The sequence below is a fragment of the Dinoponera quadriceps genome, unplaced genomic scaffold (genome assembly GCF_001313825.1).
Source record: "Dinoponera quadriceps isolate SergipeBrazil2010 unplaced genomic scaffold, ASM131382v1 scaffold1252, whole genome shotgun sequence".
Taxonomy (NCBI): Eukaryota; Metazoa; Arthropoda; class Insecta; order Hymenoptera; family Formicidae; genus Dinoponera; species Dinoponera quadriceps.
The window spans coordinates 946,929-973,764 of NW_014555363.1; the positions used below are offsets into that span (position 1 = coordinate 946,929).

The 26,836-nt window shown below is 50.0% G+C and overlaps 1 protein-coding gene across 2 annotated transcripts in view; it reads left to right on the forward strand.

The window, feature by feature from the left end:
- LOC106744030 (insulin-like growth factor-binding protein complex acid labile subunit) overlaps nt 1-24,770 on the forward strand; it is a 240,363-nt gene extending 215,593 nt beyond the window's left edge. Inside the window, exons 5-6 of one of the 2 annotated variants that reach the window (XM_014618427.1) lie at nt 20,969-22,626; nt 22,690-24,770. In XM_014618427.1, coding sequence (XP_014473913.1) covers nt 20,969-22,626; nt 22,690-23,293 — 2,262 coding nt within the window. In that variant the 3' untranslated portion in view covers nt 23,294-24,770. Of the gene's footprint in view, nt 1-20,968 lie in introns of both variants that reach the window. The other variant, XM_014618426.1, reaches the window with a different exon arrangement.
- Nucleotides 24,771-26,836: the final 2,066 nt, after the last annotated feature.

Consider the following 26,836-nt stretch of genomic DNA (forward strand, 5'->3'; position numbering starts at 1 on the left):
TTACATCGATCGCGTTATCGTCAGCCTGGACGTATAATCAAGGTTGTGCTTTAAGCGCTCGCGCGCGCTGAAAGCGACTCCCGAACTAATAAAATTTTCAGACGAACGGAATTTAGAATGGCCCTCGAGGAAAATGACGTGTCGAGCTCGCCGCGTCGCAGCGGGATCGAGATTGTATCCTCTCAAAGCCGGCTCTCGATATTAAATCTCGCAAATGAACAATCGCCCGTCAATCGAAAAAATCGGGGCGCCGAGAATTTCGTCTGATGCGGAGACGCATGGGAGGTAACAGAAAAATGTTTGTCAAATAACGAAGCGGAGTAAGTAAGGCGCTTCTGATGGATCCTCGGTCGCGGAAAACAATGCCGTTGACCAAATTGCTCCAGCAGACGGGTTTTCAAGTTATTTTGAATTTTAACATGAGAAATCTGCGATTCATATACGGGGAAAAAGTCTGGTTACGTTAGCCGGAAAGGAAAGCAGCGGAATGCGTTCTGGCTGAAGGAAACAGGATTTCTGGTTCTTACAACCTAAATGTGGTTCTTATAATTAGAAATTCTGTTTCCCTCGGCCAAAATGCACTGGTTATTCCTTCGAAAATACTGCGCGCTTATTTTCGTCGCTGAGAGTATTCAGGTCGTTCCCAACTTAGACCGTCCGACCCGACAAGAAATTTGAAATTCTACGTTAAACCTTCGAGTAGAAAAAAAAAACAGATAGGTTCCCACTTGTGGCGTCAAAGAAGCACGATAGAAGACCTTCGAACGCTTAACGTAGAACTAAATTAGACTTAAACTAGGACTAGAAATTTCAGCTCGGGAAGAACGGCTACTTTTCTCTCGTCTTATGCGACGTAATATGTCGCTGACGAAGTCGCGATGACTATTTGCCGATCGAAGCGGAACGGGAAATTTAGGAGATTGATTTCCAAAAACGTACCGCTTCCCCGTTTGAAATTGCGCGGCCGCGCGTTCTTCCAACTTTTATTTTCCCTCGCTCTCGATGCGCACGCGGAGTTCAATTAACGTTCACACACACACACACACACACACACACACATACGGACAACCAAGCAAACACACGCACACAGACATGCATATTTCACGTGTTGACCGGCGGTCAGCGCGGACAGAAGTGAATCTTGCGGCGCGTAAAGACACTCCATATATCTCGTTGACGCGTCTCGAGTGAGAAAGATCATACGCACGCGATCTGCTGTACTTCTTCATTAGGGCACAATCCCACGCTTGTTTCAACTACCAACGCTTTCCCGCGTTTCAACGATAAATCTCGAATTAATTGAGACGCTCATACAGCGATGTCAATATGCCGCCGGCAGAGATATCCCGCTCCGAAGCGAACGAGCCGACCGTGGCAGCCGTCACGCCTCGAACGCGACACGCGCCCGAAGTTCACGCGCCCGAAGTTCACGCGCGGCCGTCTTTCCGATTTTTATTTTCCGTCGTGTCACGTCGATACACACTCGAGAGTTCAATTAACACGCACATAAATGTTTCGCGCCGGTGTGCGTCGGCCGGCGAAAGGCCGGCCCCGGGGAAAAAGTTGTCCGAGAGCGTTGCGACTCCACCGTGCGTGTGTATACATCCGCGGGCGAGTTTGCACACACATTCACACGCGTGCGTGTATTCGCATGCAACACCGACGCAAGGCGTACGTACGACGCGTACACGCACACATACGTACGCACGGGCAAAGGGTACCGGCTCATAACTCGCGATTTAAATTTGAATAAAAGGCGTAAATCGAACTGGGAGTCCGCGCCCACGGCCGCGCGACGAGACTTATATTGCCGCACCCAACAGAAGAGCACCACCGGCCTCTAACAAAATCCACCCCTTTCATTCTGTCGGCCGAAAAAAAAAAAATTGCGAAAGCCCGGGCCGGCGTTCTCCGCACGCACGCATGCACGCGCCCGCAACAGCACTGTTTGTTATTTTTTTCAATTACCTTCGTTTGCGCTGTGTTCGTCCGTGCTCTCCCTGTCCCTTTTTTTAGTTTCCTTAGCATCGCGCGAATTGGGATTCGAGGGGATATCTTTGACGTTGTGTCGTTAGCCGCATTATATCGCGCTCTGCTCCTCTTTTGTTTCTCCCCCTTTTAAGCGAGTTATTACGCGTTGTATCTGTTTCTTGCTGGAAAAATATTGTGCGCGTGTGTATTTGCTATTATATCTTTACTCGCTGTGTTGAGCGTCGGTATGTTATTACTTTCGTCGAGCAAGAGAGAATGAGAGAGAAGGACGCGATTTACGGAAAGAATATGTGCAGTCGGACGTTGAATGGTTACAACGCCGCTCCTCGATGAGTTTCACAACGCATCCGACGGGAGAATTTGTCTCCCAGCAATCACAATCAGGAGATACATATTCTCATCGGACACACCGGGGAAAGAATTTTGCTGTTGCAGCGAACATCGCGACAGCGATAAAATTCAGTTGGCGTAACCAAATTATTTCGCTGTCCATATATCCAGCAAATGGCAATTAATACTCTTAACAAATCTTCTTGCTGTCCAAACAAATCTTCCTGCTGTCACCATAGCAACCGGCAAATTGCTGTGCCGGCAAAATATTTTTCTCCGTGTGCAGGACGCGTTGCGAAATCCGTCGAGGGAAAATGTCGCGACTTTTAAGCCGTCTGCCGTGTGTATAATTATCGAACACCAATACGCTCCTCAGGTTGCCGATTCTCGCCGAGATCGTTGTATGTCGCTCACTGACGAGACGTTTCGCGAGACTCGCGATTCGAAAGAAACGCTCTCGCTGTCTTCTCACGCGATCGCGAGTCGCCGGCGGAACAATCGAATTCCGACGCCGTACCGGGGAAACTCTCTCGAAACCGAACCGGTGGGTACGTTGAACAATGAAAGCGTACCGGGGAGGCGATTATCGAAGGTCCCCCTCGCGATGCCGGCAATTTCGAAATCGCTGTTTCGCGTCCCTGGGTCTTTTTTTCCCGTCGCACTCGCGAGCGTTCCAATTAACGCGCGCATTAACGTCCTCGCGTTCCGCCTGCCTGCTCGCGTACGCTCGCGCGTTTTCGCCGCGACAAAAACGTGGCGAAAGGACGTGCGAAAAACATCGCGAAATTGCGTCGACAATCGCGGACGGTCGTTTCACGCACGCGGTTTCGCCGGCGCCGAACGCGAAAATCGCGCGAAAGTCAACCGCGACGAGACTTACCCGAAGTCCCTTAAAATTAGAACCCGGACACCTCCGACTTGCTTTTGATTGGTCTGGTTTCTTACATGATCGAAAACGGCGGAATTAAGGATTATCAATTAGGAGGATGTGGGATAAATTTTTATCCGGAAGAAATTTGAACATAACAGTGTTTTTTTAATGAAATAAACATTTTTAGGAAATAACATTGCTTCAATGGAGATTTTTTTATGAGGGTTATCTGGGGATATTGAATAGACATCCTTTATATGTAAAATCCTTGAAAGGTTTGATTATCCGAACCAGAGGTATGGTTCTATGAGAGGAAAATGAAATAGGTTCGGTTTTCAGAATTAAACTTGGGTTCTTACAACCGAAACATTTGTTTGCCGATGTCGAAACAAGAATTTAGATCAACTAAATGGGTTTCTCAGTTGTCGGAACGCAGCCGATGGTCCAATAAGAGAACTTACTTTTCGGAAACGAGCTTCCTTATTGAACTATCGACCGCGTTCCGACATCCAACAGCGACATGTGATACGACGTATTGTATTCCGGGTTTAAATCGGACCGACCATGAGCGCACAGATAGCGTTGTGAGCATAATTCGGATCGTAGCCATCGGCGGGTGTTGTCGGTGTATCCATTTGACAAAATCGGTCGCAATCGGCGTGCAGGTGCGATCGGCCACACGAAGCTAACGTACTGCGACCGGTCGGTCGGTCGGAATTTTCAAAAGCGATCGAAACGATCGCTTTTCGCCGTACAGCTCGCTGATACCGCTGCTCTGCGTTCGCCCGATTGAAATTATGAGTAACGGCGAAGAGGGAGGGAGAGGAGGGGAGGGTGACGGTAATGAAACGAATAGAGATTCGGTCGGCCTTTTTTCGGGGGGCCATTATTGTCGTCGAGAGGTGCGATTAATACTCACCGCGCGAGCAAATGGAAAACTAATATACGAAGCGCTCCATTACCACCGGGCGAAATTTTAATGGGAGACTCTTTGACGAATTTGAGGTCCATTTTTTCCGAACGGGAATTTGATGGATCTGCGGCGGAGGAACACCGCTCCGCGAATGGACGGAACGCGTGTGAACGGAAGAGAGAGAGAGAGAGAGAGAGAGTACGTTCGATGGTTGAAACGAGAAAAAAAGGAAAAAAAAATTCCCCAGCCGCAACGTCGCCCGCCCCGGAAAAATTTGAGAGGGTTAGCGACTAACGAGTACGCTCGATATCTCTTCTTTCGTTTCCTTTTTTGCCCTTCTCTTTTTTTTTTTTTGTTTGTTTGAACGGAACATTGATATCGGCTAACGATAGACGGAGCAAGTCGTAGGCGGTATTGTCGGTGCGCGCGTTGCGTAACTGATGCGCCACTTCTGTGCGCTCGGTCGCCGAAAACGTTTAACGTAATTCTGTCGCGGGCAACGAAATCAGAATCCTCAAAGTCGGGGGAAGCCTCTCAGAGCGCGAATTCGCGTCCGACGGGGAAGGAGCTCTCGACGGAGCGAGGAAAAGGCGAAACTGCGAGAATTATTCCCGGTAGCGCAAACCTTCCGAGGCCGCGAATAAATGGCTCGCGTTACCTACATGAAAGAAAAAAAAAATATAACCGAAGGTTTATCAGATATGCTAATATTGAATGTACGTTACGATGCTCGTTTCGCAAGCTGGCGGGCGTAATTCGCGGCAGTGACACCAGCAATAGCGTATACCGGCGGCAGGAATTAATTCGGACGGTCGGCGGATAAATCGAGTGGCGGAAAAATTAGCAATTTTCGCACGATCGCCGAAATTCGAGCGGAACACGTTGAGCGATCCGCTCCGGCCATCCGGCGGGGCTGATTCCCGCGGCAGAGACAAGGATATCATTATCCAATCGACTGGCAGGCAGCGGGAGCTGCCGCGTTGCCGGGTACGACTGTATCATTGTCGGGGTGCAGTGAGTAACACTCGGTGCACACGGCCGATATATGCATCGTCGACGGATGATTGAGCGCGACGATTGCCGGACGGACGGATGGACAGGCAGACGGAAGGGAGAAAGAGAGAGTGTGTGGTCCACCATCGACAGGGACGGTGAAAGCCGATAAGCGAAACGAGCCGAGGATACTCCCGGAGAAAGAGCTTGTCAAAAATACGCGACACTTAATAAACGTCCGGGCCAGAAACATCGTGTAACGGCGATTCGAGACTCGAATTTTCACTAAGACTCGATAGAGAGATCGATCAACGAACAGATGGGGAAAGAGAGGGGAAGTGACTCGGAAATTAATTCTCTCTGTCCGTCATTCGATTCACGGTGGTGAACAAAACGCAATGGGAGAGCGGAGATTTTTCCTCGAGTTTGAGTTCGGGTTGAAACAATGTAAAAATATTGTTTTCCCTCCGAAGCTGTTAGCCGCATGTTACACGTGCGAAGTTCTCGTGCAGTTCCTCCTCGGCGGGTAACAAAGTGCAGGCGGAAAAGCAGCTAATAAAGGACATTGATTCTTCGAATGAGGTAATCAAATCGATCCGCTATGACTGGCGCTTATACACTCGACGGGATGAAAGAGCAGCGATTTAACGCCTCTCGCGTTAAGGGGAACAAATAGCGCCGGCACCGGCCCTGCCTCTCTCTTTCTCTCTCTTCCTGTCGACGTGCACGAGCTCTTTGATTACATAATGATTTCCCCACCGTCGCGTCGTCATTTGCACTTCGCCCGCCTATTCTCGGCAATATCGGCATCGGCTCGTGTTCACGAATTATCGGCGATTTCGGAGCGGACGCGGCGTTTCGCCGACCAGATAATAGCTGCCGGTTCACGAGCGACGCGCGAGTCGCGTTTCGGAGGCGGGCACGTATCGACTTCCGCGAGAGTTTTACGCGCGGAACGGCCCGAAAAAAAAATACGCTAACGTAATTGCGAGACTTAATTGAGACGCGCGCAGGTGCACGCGGGCTTCAATTAAGTGTCGCCTTTCGGACATGCGCGCGATTTAATTAAATTTACAGGGGACGTAATTTTTTAGACGCCCCGTAGATATGGCGCGCCGGGTCATTTAGAGGGGACGCGGTGTATATGCATATTTGCGTGCGAATTAAAATCAGACCGGGCGAATCCGGTACCCGTGTTTGTAGCGCCAGTGGCGGCTCGGAGTTTGTTATTTTTTCGCGCGCTAACCATCCGACACCCCCTCCCTCGCCACCCCCGTGGAGCATTTTACACGGAGGGATTATAGCGCGAGGTAAAATTGAGATTAGTGGTAATAAAAGTAACTATAAATGTTGCGGGCAAATGGAAAGATAATATCTTTGAGTGTAAACCACTCGGGAAACAAGATATGCCGCCTTTTAGGGAGAGATAGATAAGGGGGGGGGGGTGTAGAAACGCTTTCGAGATAATCAGTCTCGCATTTCCGCGAGTTAAGTTTTTCAAGCGACTGTGCGCTTACCGTGGAAGAACCGATGTCTCGGAGAGTTTGGAGAGTCAAAAATCTCCGAAAATATCTTCAGTATTTAAATATTATTTTCTTTCCCACAAATCGCTGAGAGATTAGATGAATTTACAAAGACATTAGAATTAGAGAAAAGCTCTCGTTATCATTTCCTCCGCTAATTGCACTTTATATTTGATAGAAATCGGAAATTAACGTATCGTTATAATGTTAATTTCACTCGAGATTGATTATTCGTACCACTGAATTCTTTACGAAACTGAAGACATTCGATACTTTCCACCGCGGAGATCTAATTAATACTTGCATTGGGAAAGGACACATTTGCTCGGTTACACATTTGCTCGAGGAGCGAAGGTTTTTGCGACGCACCTTATTTTAAATCGTTACACAGAAAAGGAATTAGTATCAATTCAAGATTTATATTTTCTTATGTATATGCGAGAAATATAATCTCGTGTCAAGATAAAACTTGCTTATACAGAGAAATTCTATATAGTTCCGCTAAAAATATCATATTCTTATTAATCAAGAATAATTTTCACAAATCGAGAGGAAAAGACATTGGATAGAAAGAACGTGAAGGCATAGAACGGATTGAGGCGAATAAAAAAGTATTCTACTATCATGTAAACAACGCGCAAAATTTCAAGTTACTGATTATTGAAAATGATCATGTACAGAGGTTTCCTTAATTAATAACTCGAAATTTTGCGTGTTATTTGCAAAATGGTAGAAGACTTTTCCGTTCAATTTCATCCATTTTACCTGCATACAAGCGGTACTCCATGAATTATCGCACATCCTGTACATTCTTGCTTCCATATGTGTATGAGAATTGAATCGATGCTAATTTTTTTTTTTTCGCTTACGACCCTTGGAAGCGAAAATTTCGGCAACCATATCGAGTCGTGCGAGACAGTGGTGGGAGCAAGTCCGCATTCTTACCACGTTCGGAGACGTAATCCGTTTACACAACATGGCTGAAACGCGGCCTTGCCCCCACTCCCGCGCGCTCCCAGCTGACTGCTCGACCACGCGGCCGCCGGCTCGACTCGCGCGTGCGCAGTGCAACTTTAAAGAGCCACAGCTCACGTGCGGAGCGTGCGCTCATTGAATTGCCGAGCATTTCGAGGCTCCAAAGGACGGTGACTTGCCAGCGAATTTCGAAGCATGAATTAACGATGAACGAGCTACGTTGTCTATTAATATGTATAAAGAATAGATAAAAAATCAGCGGAGCGAAAGAGAAATTGAGAGGAGACAGAGGAAGGGTGGAAGGGAAGAGAGGAAGGGGGAAGGCGGGCGAGGGAAGATCGTACTTTTATGTCGTCTGACAAAAAGCGGTCGGCTGGTTAATGCATTTACATCAAAAGCCGGAATAGGTTACCGCGACGCGACGCGGTAATACGCGACGTAATATCCTGCCGCTCGAATTTTTGGCATAAACGCCGCAGGTGCCCTAAAGGGCAGTATTCACCCCCATCCGGCGCGGTCCGAAGGGTCAAAGGGCGTCGTTAACGCGGTCGGGTACCCCGGTCGCGTATCAAAGTGCTCGAAAGTTCAGCGGTTTCAGCCCCGGGCCGGCGGATTGCTCCCCGGGATTAAAAAAAGAAAAAAAATAGAAAGAATGGAGTGGAAGGAAGAGAAGGGGAAAGAGGGAAGAAGAAGCAAACAGGAGGGGCACAAGGGGGCGGAGACGCGTGCAAAGATCGCGCGCGCACAAAACAAAGAGAGAGAGAGAGAGAGAGAGAGAAAGACTTTCATTCGTTTACACTCGGTCGTTTCGCGGCGAAGAGCGTACAGAGTGCCACGCGAGTTCATTCTGGGCGCAAAATTCCCACTCGTCGAAGCGCTCCGGCTTCGAATCACGCCGAGATTTAATTACAAGGGAAAGAAACACGAGGTTAGCCCGCGAGCATCATCTATCGTCTACTCGTTAACGAAATGGACTGAAGTCGATAGCGGCGGCGACCGGAATCGATCGCGCGTGTTTCACCGCCCGGCATAAATGGGGCGGAGGACGCGCGGCACGTAACGCCGCCGTCTTGTTTTCTCTTTATGTCTGCGATATTCGGGCTAGATAAGGCGAATCGACTTTCATACGATTCATCGAGAAATTTGAATGCGACGTTCGTTCGGATTATGCTCGGGGCTCGCAAAAGTTCGTCGGACCGGATTTCATTGACTCGACGGATGAATCATTTTATAGACGCGGAATTGGAACGGTTACCTGATAAATGGCGAATCACAATGGTGTATATATTATCTCTATTAATCGAGCACCGTCGATATAAAAAGTTGAAATTCGAACTGTACCAGAATTAAGTGTTAATTAAGAGATAATTTAGTGCTGCGTCCTTGATTTGACCATTCGGGTAATTTAGCAGGAATTTGCGCCTGAAAATGGAGGTGCTAACTTATGTTAGACCAGCACTTTCACTACTGAAAATGATAGCGACGAAAAAGGTATATACACCAAAATTGAGTGCTTTTTAAGTACACTAAATAACAAATAAATAAAATAACGATAAAAAGTAACAATAAATAAAATGTAAAAACCTATCTCAGTTTAAAAGATACGAGTCAATAAAGAGGGACTCTGTCTTGTTGAATTTACAAGTTATTTTAATGTAAGAACAAATTAGTAAATGTAGGAAAACACTATTTTGTCGCAGCAAATTAACGTGTCCCAAGTATAAATTTATTTAGCAGAATATATTCCATCCTGGCAACAAAATTGTTTCCGCTCAAATTACGAATAATTCGCTAATTCGATTAAGCCAGCTAAATTTTATCGCTGTCGCAACGAATGTGCAGTAATAACGACGTGATTTCATTATAACAGCAAAATTATTTTTCTCCGCGATGACATATTCGATTTCTATTTTCGTTTTATTTCGTCGTGTTGTATTAAAATAAATCGCTAAAAATCCGTTGAAATTTCACGAACCTTGATAAAATCGGCGAAGATCTGTGTTACATTACAATTCACCACGGTGTAAAATTATCGTTATCGCGGTTAAACATAAATATGTACGCATATAAAACGTCGAACATTGGGAGCGATGTCAGGTCATTTCGTCCCGTCGACGCTCGACAATGTCGGCGAATTAATCGAAGCGAGAAGAGATGGCTTTTTAGAAGCCTCGATCAACATCGCATTCTTGATCGAATCTATTTAGTCGATATCATAGTCGCGAATCGTTCGCCTGGAAATCAATCGCTCCGGCGGTCGGTCGGTCGGTCGGTCGGTGGGACGCGTTTTCTTGCGTCCGCGAGCGCTACGCGAAAGTAATGGCTCTTTGAATTTAGCTGGGGCAGAAAATGGGGACCGAGGAAAAAGATAGAAATGCAAATACCGCACGCTCGAGTCGACGACGACGAGAGGACGAGTTAGCTAGCTGGCTTGCGTGGCCGCGCGGTGCCGCGCACAATTGCAGCCGCCGCGCGCTCACTTCCGCAATATCGTTCCCCGGTGCGGTGGGGACTTTTAGGACTGAATAAGACGTGCACGCTTATTATATTCCCGACGTCCGTTCGCGGGTGCGTACCGTAATAAAGAGGAATAAATAACAATAACAGCGTGGGGGGGATTAGTAGTAGGTGGGACATAGAGTTTACTACGTATCGCCGGGCTTTAAATCTCCGTGAAATACTCGGCCAACGTAACTATTCGCACGCGAGTTAAGAAGCATAAATCGCTCGCGCTACAGCACTAACGGTTTAATTTACTATTAATTAGTAGCTTTAACGCGGCCTCCGGAGGGATATCTGCCCGGTGCGCGCGCTCCTCTGTTCGTAGGATAAAATACCTCCTATTCCCTTGGATGCCCCGCCCGCGCGCTCGCGCACGGTAATGCCGAAACTGTTGGCCCCCGAAATGTTATGTAAAATTTCACTAAAACTCTCGAAGGACCGTTAGCTCCTCGGCGTATCATAAATTGTTATTCTATTCTACTCGATAAATTCCGCCGAGTCACGGAGCGAAATTTCGTAACCCTCCCTCCCCCGGCCCCTTACCGGGCGGAAAGTTCGCCTTCGGGCCGACCGGGCCGCGCGTAAATCGCGGATAAAGAATGGAAAAGCTCTCCCGCGCCTCCTCCCCTCACTCTTGTCTCTCCTCCTCACTTATCCTCTTCTTTCCTCTCCCGCCGGAGCGCATCAAAAACTTAGGAGAGGTCAGGGTGCAGTGACGTAACTAGAATGGAAGAGCCGGCAGAGAGATTGATGAAATTTCTTCAATATCGATGTAAATCACCTTCATTAATTTGCCGCGAAGCTCTTCCGTGCCCTTCGCTCTCTCGCAATAAACCCCTTTTCCCTCTCTCTCTCTCTCTCTCTCGCGCGCGCACGCGCGCATGTCTCGATAGGCGGATGACGCGCGCTCGATCGCGTGCGGGCCGCGAATTTGCCGTCGAGGGATGCAGCCGGCGGAGATGCGTGCAACACTTGAACCCGCCGACCGTTCCGGGTGCGCGCTTACCTAGTTACGCCACCATCGCCACCATCACCACCGCCACCACCGCTGCCGCCCGCCGGTCAGACCGGCGGAGTATTCCCGTGTTCTTGGTGCAGCGCGCAAAAAGCGAATTCCATTTCCGTGCACACCCGCGCGTTTTGCACGCCTCGGCCGTTTGTAAACGCGAAATCCGCGCACTGCAAATAGCGCGCCCCGACATTGAACGAAAGATAGAGAGAAAGAAGGAGAGAGAGAGAGAGGGAAAGAGCGCCTCCGGGGCGACGCCCGGCGTCGAAAAGGAAGAGGAGCGGGATTATTCACCCTCGACGAGCGGACGGTGGAGGGTCGGGGGGTGGAAAAAATCGCGAGGCTCTGTGGGTATGCGCGACGGTAGGTACGATGCAACCACGGGTGATCCCGGCATTAACGAAATGAGAGGGAACGTCGGGTGTCGCGTTTTTCCTTCTCTTCGGTCCATTTCGGAAATCTCGGTTTGCTAATCCGTGTTACGCTTAACATGATCAAAGTCCGCTTGCCGACGCTTGACGGCGGCTGATAAATACAAAAGAGCACGGACGAACGGGCGGAAAAATATTTTTCTCTCACTGCTATCGCGCCGGCGAACGGAGAAAGGGATGGGAAAGGACGGGAAGGGAGTGGCGGGTGATCCAGCGGTGATGGATTTTGGAAATTAATTGGAGATGCGAATCTCATGCCAGAACCATGCAGCGCCGTCCAACGTCATATCCTCAAGTATCGCAACGCGGCCGGCAACGCCGAGGCAACGCTCTGCTGAAGACATTTTGAAATATCATCGGATATTTCGCGCTATCTCTCGCCCCCGATAAGTTACGTCGCGAGTTTTACGTCGCATTCTCGTCGTCCGGGCGTGTGCGAGGGAGGAGAGGCGAAATATATATATATATCGAATTTGGCAGAACGCGCTTATAAAGTGCATCGCGCGGCGAATTGATTTCATCGAAGACCGCGAACGATGGGGGAGGGAGGAAGCGGGAAACGAAAACAAAAAAATGCATATGCAATGCACATGCAATGCATTTTTCACACGGACGCAAAGTTCGTTTACCGAGAGAGTGGTAATTTTGAGATATGGATGTGTGTCGTCCGTTTAATGGCCGGCCCATCGAGTGCATTTCGGACGCACGTGTGATTAAAAGGGTTCAGCCGCAAAGCGGTTAGTAACCGCGCTCGTTAAATCCGCAGCTGGCGACATCAATTTAACAGCACAAGAAAATTAACCGCGCGCGCGCGCGAGCTCCGTGCGCCTAATAAGATTAGGATTTATTTAATTTCGGTCACATCGCGCGCGCGCGCGGGATAAATCCCCGCCGCCGTGCGGAACCTTTTAGATTCTCCGCGGATCCGCCGCTCATTTTCGAAACGACGCGAATTAAAGTTTAAAGCGCCGCCGGAACGGCTGTATCCGCCTCGCGTAACTTTACAGCCGGCGTTACACTTATCTCTCTTGCGCGCGCGTGCATGCGGAGGATCGTCCCGTAAACATTGTTATTACGGTTTTATGTACAATTATTTAATCAGCGGCGCGGACGCGGGCAAAACATAACGCAATATCGTTCGCCAGTCGTCGAAATAAACTTCGTTTACGGCGGTTATGAAGGATCCACACCGATGGAACCAGTGAAACGCGAAAGGCCAAATATTCGATGTCAATAAACCTCACTTAGTCGAATGTTCAATTCATTATGTTGCAAAATGGTTAAACGTTGTTCCAGAATTGGTGTACACACACACACACACACACCGCCGTCGAAATAACCATGTATTTGCCGTTGAAAATTCATGCACACTCGCGCGTACGCGCGCGTAGAGAGAGAGAGGGAGCGTAAGAGGGACTAACGCGCGCGGTGCGGCGGTAAAAGTCCCGCGGAAATTTCAGAAATTAGCGGGCTGCAGGCGGGCCCGCGCGAATACACGTAGGCCGCTGGCTCCGTTTCCGGTGAAACGCCTAATCTGTATGTATGCGACGCATTTACATGAACAGAGCGGCGCAGAGGAGAGCGAGCGAGCGAACCAGCTAGCGCGGTGCATATCGTGGCGCCCATGCTAATGGACGAAAGGGTAATCTGTAATCGCTAATTACATCGAGTTAAATCCGACGTATTCACCCCGAAACGAGGGCTGGGCGTGACGTTATATTCCACCCGGCTCGCTCCCTCTCTCCCATCAGCCTTCTATTATCTGTCTCTCTTTCCTCCTTCTCCCCCCGTCGCCCTCCTCTCTCTCCACCCACGCGTCGTCCGCGTTATGATTAGTGCGGGCGATAAGTCGAGATGTCTGGCGTATTCTCCCGCGCGCCGGCTATCCGGCAACGATTAACCCTTTTCGAGCCACCGGCTCCGATTGGATTCGCATATTTTACCGGCGGCGGGGAAAATCGCGCGATCGCGGAAACAAGTGATATTTAGTCCCGCGGGCTCTTTCCAAGCCGGTGCCGTCGACGCCTGGTGATGGAGTGCGCCGAACTTGACCGAGCGCGAACTTGAAATGGTGTAATATCGCGCTCGTTGTTCTCGTCGCGGATCACATCGGGGAAACGCGAGGAAATGAGTTCGCGCGTGCGTGTATGTGTGTGTGCGTTTCGAGATTCGTGTATCTTTAATGCCACCGACCGCACGAGAGAGCGGGGCAAAGCGACGGTAAAAAGCGTTAGCGCGCAAATGACACGCGTTGAAAGTGTACGGATCGATTTTGCAGGCATCGCGTGCGCGCCGACAGCGTATTTTCTGGAAAATTCGTGGGCATAAATTCATAAGCAACAAATGAATATTTTCCATTCGGGAGGGGACCCGACGGCGCGGCACGGACGTATCTTCGAAAATAAACCATTTTACGTCGCACGGATATGTCGGCGGCTGCGTTCCGGCGCGATAGAAAAAAAACGAAAAGGGAAAATTGTCGCGTGATGCTCGGCGATATCGATCAGATGTTTTCGTTCGAGAGCCCGTATAATTCGCGTTCCTGTAGCGGCGAGTGGTGTGAATAAAAAAATCACTAGAGAGAGAGAAAGAGGGTGGAGAGGGAAGAAAAAATAGCGCGGACTCGCGCGAAGCGAGACGGAAAATGGGTTGAAACCCGCGCCGTAAACATTCGTATAAATAAATGTAAATCTGTCCGACGCGCGCGCGGAGCGTTACGTATATAAAGCGGCACGAATAAATGTAAATCTCGCTTTTCGGAAAATGGCACGCTCGAATAAAATCTCCGAACGCGATATTTCGGCCGCTCCCGAGGAGAAACGGGACGAGACAGGGAGATTGAAAGGAAGAGGGATAGAAGAAGAGGAGGAGGAGGAGAGGCTTAACGGGTCGGCGGTAGTTTTGCACGTGGTGAGTTGATGGTTTTGCCGTCGCGGAGCCGTGCTGATTACACCATGATGATAATTAACTGCGTTTATAAGCGCGTTATGAGCGGGCGTGCTCGCGTTGCTGCGCGGCTTCGTGTCTTTGCGGCGCGATGATTAAAACCCGAGTGACGCGACGCTCTCGGATGGGAAAAAACGACGGTGACTTTTAACGAAATTCCGCCGAGCGAGATAATCCGCTTGAAAGAAAATATTTTACTCCGCAAACCGTTCGCGGATCAACGTCGCGTCGCGCGCGATAACTCGCTAAGCTCGTTACCGGCGACGACGTTGTGTCCACTTCGCTACTCTTTGTGATCGCCCGACGCGACCGTGGCAGATTTTACCGGGCTCTTTCCCTCCTCCCCCCTCACCTCGAGTCGTCGTCTCGTTCGAAACGCGGATCCGGGACAAGACGTTCAATTGGCGAGATATTTGCATCGCCGCGAATGCTCGACTCGCGAAGGTAAGACAGGAGAGAACATCGGGAAAAGCGAGCTGCCACATTTTCCGAAACGTATACGGCTGATCCTGGAATCCCCGTATCCACCGGGTGATTTTAGGGACACATCCGCCGCCGGCTGATCCGAAACGTAATCCCCGCGGTGAAGTTGTTAGCGGGGACTATACGGTCAGTTTCTAATATTGATCTCGCGGCAAACGAAACATCCGGTGGGATACTTTGCGTCTGAAAAAATATTCGATACAACCGGGCGACGATGCGATCAAACTAACACCAAACCCGAGAGAGGGAATCATTGTGCGTGTGCGTATACGTGTATGTGTGTGTGGCCTTTTTCTTCTTCCGCTTTTTTTCCTCCACTGACCCGAATCGGTAGAACGAGCCACCGGTAGTCGACCGACATGATGATTCGCGGCGGTTATTACACATTGCTCTATTAATTTCTCCCGTTGTCTCCGTGGCGGACGATGACGTCTGAATCGGACACCAGCATTCCGTGCGTCCGTTGTCGCATACTAATTCGCGCGCGTACGCCGATGAGCCGCGTCGCTCTTCAGCGCTGCCAGCTGCCTCGCCGCCCGCGCGACTGTGTAATAAATAATACCGCGAAATGTCTCGTCTCGAAACACTCCTCGTCGCCGCTCTCTCTCTCCCCCCCCCCCTNCCCCCCTCTCTCTCCCTCTCTCTTTCTCTCTTCTTCGCGCTGCGATGCATTGATAACACTTAGCCGATAAGTTCGACGAGAGAGAACACGAGGAGCGGCCGAGAAACGGATTTGTTACGGTTTGCTTATGTGCGTGACCCGTAAGTGTAACGTCCGCACGGATTCTAGGACGTATCCGGCATAACGCGCTGTGGAGATGTAAAATAATCGGAATGATTTGGACGAAGTACGAGAGGTCAGACTGTGTAAACGGGAAGCAATGTTGCACGGGGGCCGCGCTTACTAGGGTGGATGAGGAGAGGCTAATTAGAGAAAAATAAAGAATACGTAATATCGCGGAGAGATAAAGAGAGATAGAGACGGACGGACGAGACAGAAGGGTAAGAAATTTCCCGTGCTTCGCAGAAGGTAATTGAAATATACAGCGGGACCACGACTTGATGTAGTTACTAGTAATAACAGTAATGAGGGAGAATACACGTACACGCGCGAGTGCGTACGTCTGTGTTGTTATAATTACAAGAAGCAGATTGTATGCTCACCAAGTGAGCATACATTAATTGTGAAGTTCGCGCGTGCGTCTCAGTTCGCGAGGAACAGTAAGTACGCCGGACGCGCCTCCCGAGGAAAGAAAGCTCATGGATTCGGAATAAAAAATCTGCGCGGATAATAAATCGCGTTTTCGAGTTTCAAATAGCGGAGACCGGAGCAGGTGCGATCTCTATTAAGTCCCGGGGCAAAAAATCGAAACAGAACTGTGCCGGAATTAAATGCCAATTAGATGCTAATTTACGCGTCCTCATTTTAGCGTTCGAGCAGTTTAGCAGGAATTTACGCTTGAAAATAGGGGTTGTATTGTATATTGTAATATATTATAATATATATACAATATAAAGTAATATATTATACAATATAATATAATAGAACAGAATGTGCGATATAATACAATGTGATGTGATATAATATGTTATAAATCAGGAAATATGTTTTAATTGCTGAAACGTTACATCAATTTTTATAAAAACTTGACGCTGGCGAGCACAGGATATATAGGTCTTCTTTGTTGACTCGCATCTCTTAATCTAACACCCTTGATTCTGATTTAACTCCTATTTCGATTTTTCCTGTCAGAGATGTCAGTTTAACGGATGATACATTTTCGCCACGATGCAGCGTGTGTTCGCGTATCTCGGTTATTATTGAAAGGAAAACACAGTAAAAAATTTCGTGTTAAATTTAACACATTTCATATGTTCCAAACAGTTCACTAAAATCGTTGCGTTAATTTAACACGGAATAAGAATATGTTGAAAAGTAACACAGATATTATGTAAAAAATTCACAGAAAATTATAACACGTTAATCGACACTAAAATGCCAAATGTGTTATTTCAACACTTATACTTACATACAACATATGTTGAATATTGACACAACACAAATTTTGAGATAACATAAACACAATATGTTAAATTAACATACGGGTATGTTAAAAATTTAACACAAAACACTTAAGTATCAACAAGGATCGATTTTAACGCGAGAACAAAATGTTTCTATATCATGTATGATTTACAGAATCGTTCGGGAAAGGGAAAGAGCGGATGTTTAATCCTCTCCGTAAATAATCGGGCAACCAAGTGTTAATGATATCGCTGTCGGTGTTAACGGCGAAGGAGACAACCGATTACGCAAAGGGAAAAAGATAGGGGGGGGGGGCGGACAAGCGAGCAAGGGGAGTAGTGGGTCGACCCAACGGGCCTCTAAACTCATTAAATAGCGGTTGGATTCCGCGATGCTGCGTAATGCGGCTGAAATGGGAAATGAGTAATGGGGCCAGGCGCGCGGAGGGCGCGAGGAAGTTCGGTATTTGCGGGTTCGCATAATCCTTTCCTAATGACGCGACCGTTTTTAGCCTTAATACGGCTGACATGCGGCAGCAGCGGTAGCGAGTGATACGTGGCCGAATATCCGGTTGCGTTCCGCGCGTCTCGCGCATTTCGTCGCGCGGATTAGCAGTCAACCAGTCGGCTCGGTAACGGCTGAAACGTACGTGTAAAGTCGGACGATGCAGTGCACGGGGCGCGCACTACACCCCCGCGGATCTCCCCGCGAGCCGAGACCGGAAACGAATATCGGAGACTCATTCTGCGACTCGCGTGAACGCGTTCGCTTTTCGATGGTGAGTGTATCTCGGCGATTAAATCCCGCGCACACGAACTCTTTTCCCCCAGGCGGAAATTAAGCATCGTTTGTGCTCGAGTTTCCTACACCGAGAGAAAACTGATATCTGTGACTATAATCATCGTAGCGAAAGAAATTTTAATCAGACCTATTTTTCTAGTAAATATTATTATAATGTCGGTAATAGTGATCTTACGTGCATATCGCCACTACTATTTTTGTAGTTAAAACTATGAAAAGGATATGAGGTAAAAATTGACTATAATTTCTCTCAGAACATACATCATTAAATTTTTGGATTTCTTTTTATTTAATTGTTTACCAATTCGAGAAGGATCAGGACGTTAACGTTGAGAGAGAGAGAGAGAGAGAGAGAGAGAGAGAGAGAGAGAAAAGTATGGCAGTACACAATTCTTTTTCGTGTCGAGTTTGCCGGATATCGCGATGTTGAAATATGCGTCGGTGATTTCGAAGACACACTGTATATGCGGCTTAATGCGAGCGTACGGAGTGCATCAGCAGCACGACACCGGCTCGACGAGGTGGACGAGGCGAGCTTTCGAAATAAATCCTTCCGTACGTAAATCACGCGCGAGCTCTTTTTTCCGAAACGCCGTTAATATTCCCGGTATTTTGCGAGCGACCGTCACGCCGCTCGCGCGATCGATTTCACCCCGCTTTGGATTTTCAGACTTTTGTTGACCCGGACTGCTATCGCAAGGAAAATATCCTTATCACTCACGACAAATCACGTCCTCACGAACGTGAATCGCGGACGGGTCTCCGGATAAAAACAGTGTTGCCGCGAACGCGACTCGTCAGATCGCCGAGATCTTGATCGGAAGCTCGATTGAAAAAAAAAATAAATTGTCGCGTCGTTTCGCACAACGAGGATTGAAACGCCCGCTCACATCAACTCTAGAGTGCGGAAAGCTCGTTTAATGATTTAACAATAGCAATGATGGTATCAGTTACACCGCTCGCACGATGGATTGTCTCGATGAAGAGACGGAGTGTCCCAACGCACGCAGGTCCGTGTGAAATTACCCGAGTCGAAACTTTTTGGTCTTATGTTAAATCTTTAATTCTACGACACAGTAGAAGTTAAAACAGCAAAACAGGCTCAATTTTAATTCTAATAATATGATTTACCTCTATTTGCATCCTGATAACGTCTTAAATTTTCGTTTCTGTTTTAGTGTCAAAATGGATTGTTCAACGTAGCATTAGAATTAAGATAATTGTATCGTAATGGTGTCGAATTTTCGAGCGATATTAAGTAACGATATTAAGAGATTCCTACATAAATTTATTATTAATTTAGTGAAGAAAAATGCTTTTCTATAACTTCGTTTGACTAAGTCTTAATTTTGAGCGAAATTAAGAGAAATGTACACACAATATTACAGGCACGGAGATGTTATTGGAGGGAGGGAGAAGCTGATAAATGTAGACTTGATCAGTCCACAGGTTATCTAAGTAAGCGCAAACAAACCTGAAGGGCGTCACGGTGTAGCATCAAGATTCCGACTCGGGTTCATTTCGCAAAATTCGTTGTGTTTTTTCTCGGCCACCCCGGATTTACGCACGGTATATCCGGGATAACCGTCTATCCGTATCGCGATGACGTTGGCGGTAACGACGGTGAAAAGAACGGCCGTCCAGATCGATATCGAATTTTTGCCAGGTCCGCTGATAAGTACCGCGCGCACGAAGGCGCGATTCCGCCTTTCGGTCGGAAACGGGCGTCTTCGCCCGTTTCGGTCATCAGCCATTCCGTTTAGGTTTTACGGCGTACTTGGTGCGCACGGACGTCCCGAGCGCGTCGGACGCGCGCGCGGTATGCCGCTCGGCGTTTCCATCTCGAATAGAAGTTTTTACACCCCGGGGGCTTATTATCCGCGGAACAGCCGCGGGCGCTCGTATTTCCGGATATAATTTAGCCCGTCGGGTGTTTCAGCTGCACGCGGCAGGCTTAATTTCGCACCTACGTGCGCGATCGCCGGCCCACGAAAACGGAAATAACTTGCCTTACGTTACGGAAGAGAACGAGCGAGTGAGCGAACGAGCGAGAGAGAGGGAGAGAGAGAGATAGGCGAAGCGAAGCCGCCACTGCCACTACGGCTGCTGCTCCTCCTCGGCCACGTCGGCGGTGAAACTGCGCGAGAAATAATTCCACGCTCCCGTCGTAAAACCGGCGTAAATTGGGCACAGTGTACACCAGACGATATCGATTTCCCGGGGGCGACTCTCGACAGCGCTCCTTCTCGCTAGACGTAGAATCGAGAGAGCGTGCGGCGCGCTCCGCTCTCTACGACAGCAATTCGCCGACTCGGTGAAACTCTCGTCCGGCGTAGGCGCGCGATTCACGAGACCGTCACGCCCGAGTTTTACCCCCTGGCGGATTATTTCGGACGGCAGAGCGACAAACCCCTCCCGAGTGTGTATGTGTGTGTATTCGTATCAACCGTACCCGATCGCAAAAACTGTATACTGTAATTGGGCGTTCGCGTTTAGGAATTGGCACGCCATTACAAATCGATGGTTACGATTAGAACTGATGAATTCCGGCTGGTGACCCGGTTAAAATTGCAATTAAGAAACGTGGTGCTACTAACTTGACGCCCAACATCGCGATAGTTCGGAACAGCTCGTCTTTTTCTTTCGACGAGTAAACTCGAGTTTCTGATGAATAAACAAATCTGATGAATAAACAAATCTAATTAGTTTCAATTTAAATTGATAAAGTTTAATAGTAAGTTAAGTACAATTGCTTTGCAATAGTAAAGTACAATAATCAACGTGGGAGAATTTCCTCTCTTTCTTTTTATATGCGCAATGTTTTTATGTTCTATTACATTTTATATAATTATACTTATAATTCTCATGTTATTATACAATGATATAATGTATATATTCTTATCATTACATATATATAATTATATTTATAATTCTTACAATATTTTACAACCTATTTCATATACTTTTAATTTTAATACAACTTTCTACCGTAATTTTGCAGCATTCTGCGATATAATTCAGTTGATTCACGGACGAGGAAATTTTTTCCTCCCGCCGGTGTAAAAACCTAATATCACAACAGCTCACGATTCATGCGCGCGGTATCTAGGCATCGCTATAAATAAACCGTCCCGTCACGACTAATCGAAACTTGCTCGTTTTGTCATTTGCAGACGTCACGGCGCAGCTTCACCGTCAGCAGCGTCCTCCACCTGCTCGTCCTCGTCGGGCTGTTCGCCCTCGGCACGGCCGAGGCTCGAACTTTTTGCCCCACCGGCTGCACCTGCGACGACGACACCTTGGTGGTGTCCTGCGTGGGCGCTAACCTGGACGTCATACCGATCGCGTTGAATCCCAGTATCCAGCGGATAGTGCTGAAGGAGAACCGCATCAAGATCGTGGACGCGGCGGCGTTCCAGTTCTACGGTGACTTGAAGAACGTCGATCTCTCCAGCAATCACTTGTTTACCATACCGAACGGCAGTTTCGACGCGCAACGGCACCTGGTGGAGCTCCACCTCAAGCACAACAAGATCTCAGCGCTGACCGAGAAGACGTTCCAGGGTCTCAAGTCCCTGACGGTGCTGAACCTGCGCGACAATTACCTGGAGACGCTCAAAAGCGGCCTCTTCGCTTACCTGTCGAAGCTCGAGGAGCTCGACCTGGGCCAGAATCGCATATCGAAAGTCGAGCCGGGCGCGTTTCAGAAGCTGGGCACCCTGCGGGTGCTGTATCTCGACGACAACCAGCTGAGAACCGTGCCGTCGCCGGCGCTGTCGCCGCTGAACGCCCTCGCGGAGCTGCACATCGGCTGGAACGCCTTCTCCACGCTGCCGGATGACGCGTTCAAGGGTCTCGAGCAGTTGGCGGTGCTGGACATCATGGGCGCGGGGCTGGACAACATCAGCGACGGTGCGTTTCGGGGTCTGAACGCCCTTCGCACCTTGAAATTGGGCGCCAACAAGCTGCGCGAGGTGCCCACGAAGCAGCTGGCGGTATTACCGCGTCTCGAGGAGCTCACCTTGGGCCAGAATTTCTTCACGATGCTGCGATCGGGCGCCTTTCAAGGTCTGTCGACGCTGAAGAAGCTCGACGTATCCGGCGCCAAGCTGCTCACCACCGTGGAGAAGGGCGCCTTCTCGGATAACGCCAACCTGGAGAGTCTCGTGTTGAACAGCAACAAGCGCTTAGCCACCATGGAGGACGGCGCGCTGGCTGGCCTGCCGAATCTCAGGCACCTGATGCTGCGCGACAACGCCTTCGTCATGTTCTCGGAGTCGTTGGTCGCGTGGAACGAATTGCGCCGGTTGGACCTGAGCGAGAACCCGCTGGTCTGCGACTGCAGCCTGCTCTGGCTGGCGGAGGTGTTGGTGCCGAGGAACTGCAGTCCGGTGATATGCGCCGAGCCGGCCGAGTCCAAGGGCAAACCCATCAAGGGCATGACGCCCGACGAGCTGGGCTGCGCCTTCTCGGACCCGCGCAAGCAGGCCCTCCTGGCGACGATATGCGCCGCCGGCGTGGCCGTCTTCACCGTACTCGCGCTGACCCTGTACTACCGCTGTCGCAGGCGCGTGCGCGACGTGCTCAAGGACTACAAGTGGAAGAACCGGGCGATATCGCGGAAAGAGCACGAGTACCAGAAGACTTTCTCAGACGACGAGTACATCGTCCGATCGGCGCACGCCCATCACCACCAGCATCACCACCAGCCGCAGTCGCAGCAGGTGCCGGCGCACCATCACCACCACCACCTGCAGCAGCAGCAGCAACAGCAGCAGCAGCAACACGCGCAGATAGCGGCCGGCATCAAGCCGATACCCGTGACGGAGCTGTAGCTAGAACTTCGGGCGGCGAGCCCCGGTACCGGTGGGGTCTGGTTCCTGCCGCACGGCAGCACCACCCTCGCCGAGGGCTTCACCTACATCGACGGCGAGACGGCGCGTCAGATGCGCCGCCCGGGGACGCTGCCCGTCGCGAACAACGCGTCCGGCCACCGCGCCGGCGGCGGAGGGGGTAGAGGCGTCGTCGACGACGGTACGGCGTCGTTGAGCGGCACGCCGATCGACGGGCTCGCCGGCAGACCGCATTACTCCAATCACTCCCTGCGCCGCACGCCGCACTCGCAGCCGCAGCTCACCTCCAGGGAGCCGGACGAGCGGATGCGTGTCGAGTCCGTCGGTCTCCAGAACGGAATCCTGCCGGCCGGCCGCCACCACCCGTCACCGCCGCCGTTGCCCTCCAGGCATCAGCCTTCGTGCGGCCAGTCGTCGTACCCCACGCTGCCGGTCAACGGCCACGCCGCTCATCACTATCATCACCACGCGAGGGAACGCGAGAAGGACAGGTCGTCCACTCGCGAGAGAAACCGCGAACCCCGTGGGGACGTCGGCCCGCCGTCGTTGGCGCAACACCGCCCGGACAAGCACCGGGAGCCGCAGCTGGAGATGGAACTGCGGGACAGCCTCGACCTGGCCGGTATCGGCACGTACCGAGCGTAGACGACGAGCGCGTCGCGACTAAACGGAAGACGGGATCTGTACGGAGACGATCGCGCGGACTCCTCTGCGTTGTTGGCCTCGCGAGCGAGAAAATTCCACGACGAACGATGCGACCGTAAGGGAGAAGCCCGAAGCACTAAGGAAGCCCAGGGAAATTAGCCATTAGGACCGAGCGAAACGCAGGGGAGATCGTCGACCGGAAGGATATCAAGAAGCGAGGGCAGACTCGAGTAGCGAGCGGCGATCGCCGTTTCCTACCTCGCTACGTCGCTGTGATAGCGCAGTCTGAGAAAGCCATTCTGCACAGGATCACTATCGAGACGGAGACACGCACATACGTTAGCATTGTCCTGCACCGACCGTCGACGCGACAACCAGTCGATTCCAGCCGGAGGAATCCCCCGAGGTTGGACTACTTCGCGAGTTATACACCGAGCGGGCGAATGAAGCAGCCGGGACGACTATCTTCGCCGGTTGCGCGGATTACACCTTCACCGCCTGGGATGCTTTTTTCTTCGAGTTCCGTTCTTACTCGGCTCCGTGTTTTCGCAGTTCGACCTCCCTCCGGCCCTCATACTTAATTTAACGTATAACGATCGCAGCGAGAGTGAGTGAGAGAGAGAGAGAGAGAGAGAGAGCACGAAAAACAGCTATAAGTTCTCCGTCATGATCACGCGCGTACGCACTTCGACAGTCCTAAAACGGTACTTAGCAAGTCCTATCCTCTCACCGGCACGACGGCTATCGGGAGAAAAAAAAAGGAGGGGGAACTATGGGCGTTTTTCGCGTCACCGTGGGGAGTCTCCTCGAGTATCGCCGAGGGAAAGAAGAGCGGACGGAAGCGAACTCTCGCCGGGATTTTCCTCCACCTTAGCGCTGATGACCGCGAGATCAGTGTCGTCGAGCATGAGTAATGCCAAACGGAAATCTCTCGCGGGGCCGCGCGAAGAGCCGTGGAAAGAGACGAAGCTTCCGGTCCCACACCGGAAACGACGGGCCATCAGCCACGTGGAGCCTGTTGTTCCATGTGATACGTATACATACCGCACGCGTACAGAAACGCGCTCGACCACTTGATGATCGTGCCGAGACCGCCGAGCTCGATCGAGACCCGAAGTTCGATAGCGCATCGGTCTGCGCCGAGTCACTCTTCGAGATCCGAGGACGAGAGGGCGGGGGAGAGGCCAGGGAGAACGTAACGAGTCGCGGTGTCTCGAATCGGCGCGGGCAACAGCTCGCGGAACGAGAGTGACTCGTTAGGATACACCGATCGTCGCTCGATCGTGATCGTTTTATTCGAGAAGCGAGCGCGTTGGCGAGATACGGTGAAAGAGAGAGAGAGAGAGAGAAAGCTCGCTCCGTGCAAATCATAAAGGAGTGTATCATAAACGAGAGGAGACACACCGCACTAAGCAACGTAGGACTGCAGCTATATAAATATATACATATACACAGATAAATATATATATATATATATATATAAATAATAAAAAGTATATATATATATATATATATACATAAATTATATATTCTAAGTATATATATATATATAAATATATACATAAATTATATATTCTAAACGGTCGAATTATTTTCTAAATAAAAACACCAATGTACAGAGGCACGACGGAGACGGTATAGTTCAGCTAGTGTCACGCGTCCTCGACTATCGTAATTTTAAGAATACACACACTTCAGATCGTCGTCGAGTACCCGGGTACCGGAAGCGCGAGAGGGAGAAAGCGGAGGAGAAGAGAAGGTAAGCAGGTAATCCGCGTGCGATTATTCGATCGCCGAGAAGGAGAGAGAGGGAGAGAGAGATCGCGAGATGGAGAAATTATCAAAATATCGGTTTCTCCCGCGCGCGGTGGGAGAGTTAGGATATAAGGACGCGACCGTTTCCTTTCCTTTTTTCTACTCGGTGTGTAAGATCGTTAGGGAGTTCAACCTTAAGGTTTCCGCGGTTGTAGGGAACCGCGCGGGTTTCCGAACGCGAATGTCGTTCGTTTTTCCCTGGCTCGCGCGCGCGCGCGCGCAAGGATGGGTGTCCTCTTCTTCACGCGCCGATCAAGGCGTCGATCTCCGAATACGAATATCTCGAGGGGGAGGGGGAATTCTCGCGAGTAATAACGGTAAACACCTCCGGGGCTGTTTAATATACGGATGACTTGCAAATTTTTTCATATTCCAGTCACGATATTCGAGAAATTTCATTTTGTTTTAGTTCAACCCGATATGAGAGTTCGGCTCTCGTATTAGCCCCTCCTCTCTCTCCGCCCCGCTATCAACTTAACGTTCAATTCCTTCCGCGGTTTTCCCGATATCAAATTTTATTTCGAAGAGCGCCTCACGTAGAACCGCCTCGACAGCTTCGAAACACCTTCACGTGTGTAGTCGCAGGAATTGAGAGAGAGAGAGAGAGAGAGAGAGAGAACACGCGCGGTCGATCCATCTTTCGTCGACGTTATAACCCGCACACGTGGAAAGCCGCGTGCCGTCGCGACTTCTGAGCTGTCGACGAGCGCGCGACGCGTTGAATTTCAGCTTCGATTTGCACTGGTTGTAAGCGACAGTGTTTCAATCGCTATTTAAACGCGCGCGCGCCACGTGGTGGGTGACTTTCGGGTCACTTTTACTCTCGATATTACGCACGAGGCAATCCCCGCGGCGATCACGGCGGAGGCGCGCATCGAAAATACCGCGCTCCCTGATAAATCGTGGCTGCGTTAAAATGCACGGGGCGCGGCCGAGTTTAAGTTAGTTCCTCGACCGACGTAATGGCCACGGTGAGGAGAAAGAGATAGAGAGAGAGAGAGAGAGAGAGGGAACGAACAGGAATGAAGGAGGAGGAGGAGGAGAAAGAGAAAGGGAGCGAGAGGGGCGCGAGCTACGGCGAAGATGTACTTTACGGAACGAGATTATTTTTCCGCCCGAGTGTACCCAGCGGAATTCCACGGTCACCCGGCCCCTGAGAAAGGTGACTGCACCTTGAATCGACTCCGACGGCGGTGGTGGCGGCGGCGCGGTGCAGCGTTCACCTCGCTTACCCGCTGCTTGCTGCTGGGCGTGGAGAGAGAGAGAGAGAGAGTAGCGGAATTTCAGCTTCGGTAGAATCTGCAACGGCACGAGATTAGGCTCGAAGCGACGACACGAGGCGGAAATCGGGCGGAAATTGAGTACGCTTAGTATTTGCACGGATGTGTTGATTTGCGCTCCGATTGCAATCTCTCTCCCTCTCTCTCTCTTTCTCTCTATCTCTCTATCTCTATTTCTTTCAGAAATATCGCGATTACTTCCGGCAGATTCTTTTTCCTACCTTCTTGGCCGACTTTCCGTCTCGAGGTCGCTTTATCGACGTCGGCTGGGCCGAGTCACGAGGACGGTTAATTTCAAAAGGGTAAAGAATCGCGGCGAGCTTAATTTCCAAAGTGTCACGCGCGCGCGAAAATCACGGAATGGCGCGCTCTCGGGAGCTGAAGGGGGAGTAAATTTTACCAGATAACGCTCCGTCGCGGCGATAGCGAGCACCACGGGTATGATTTA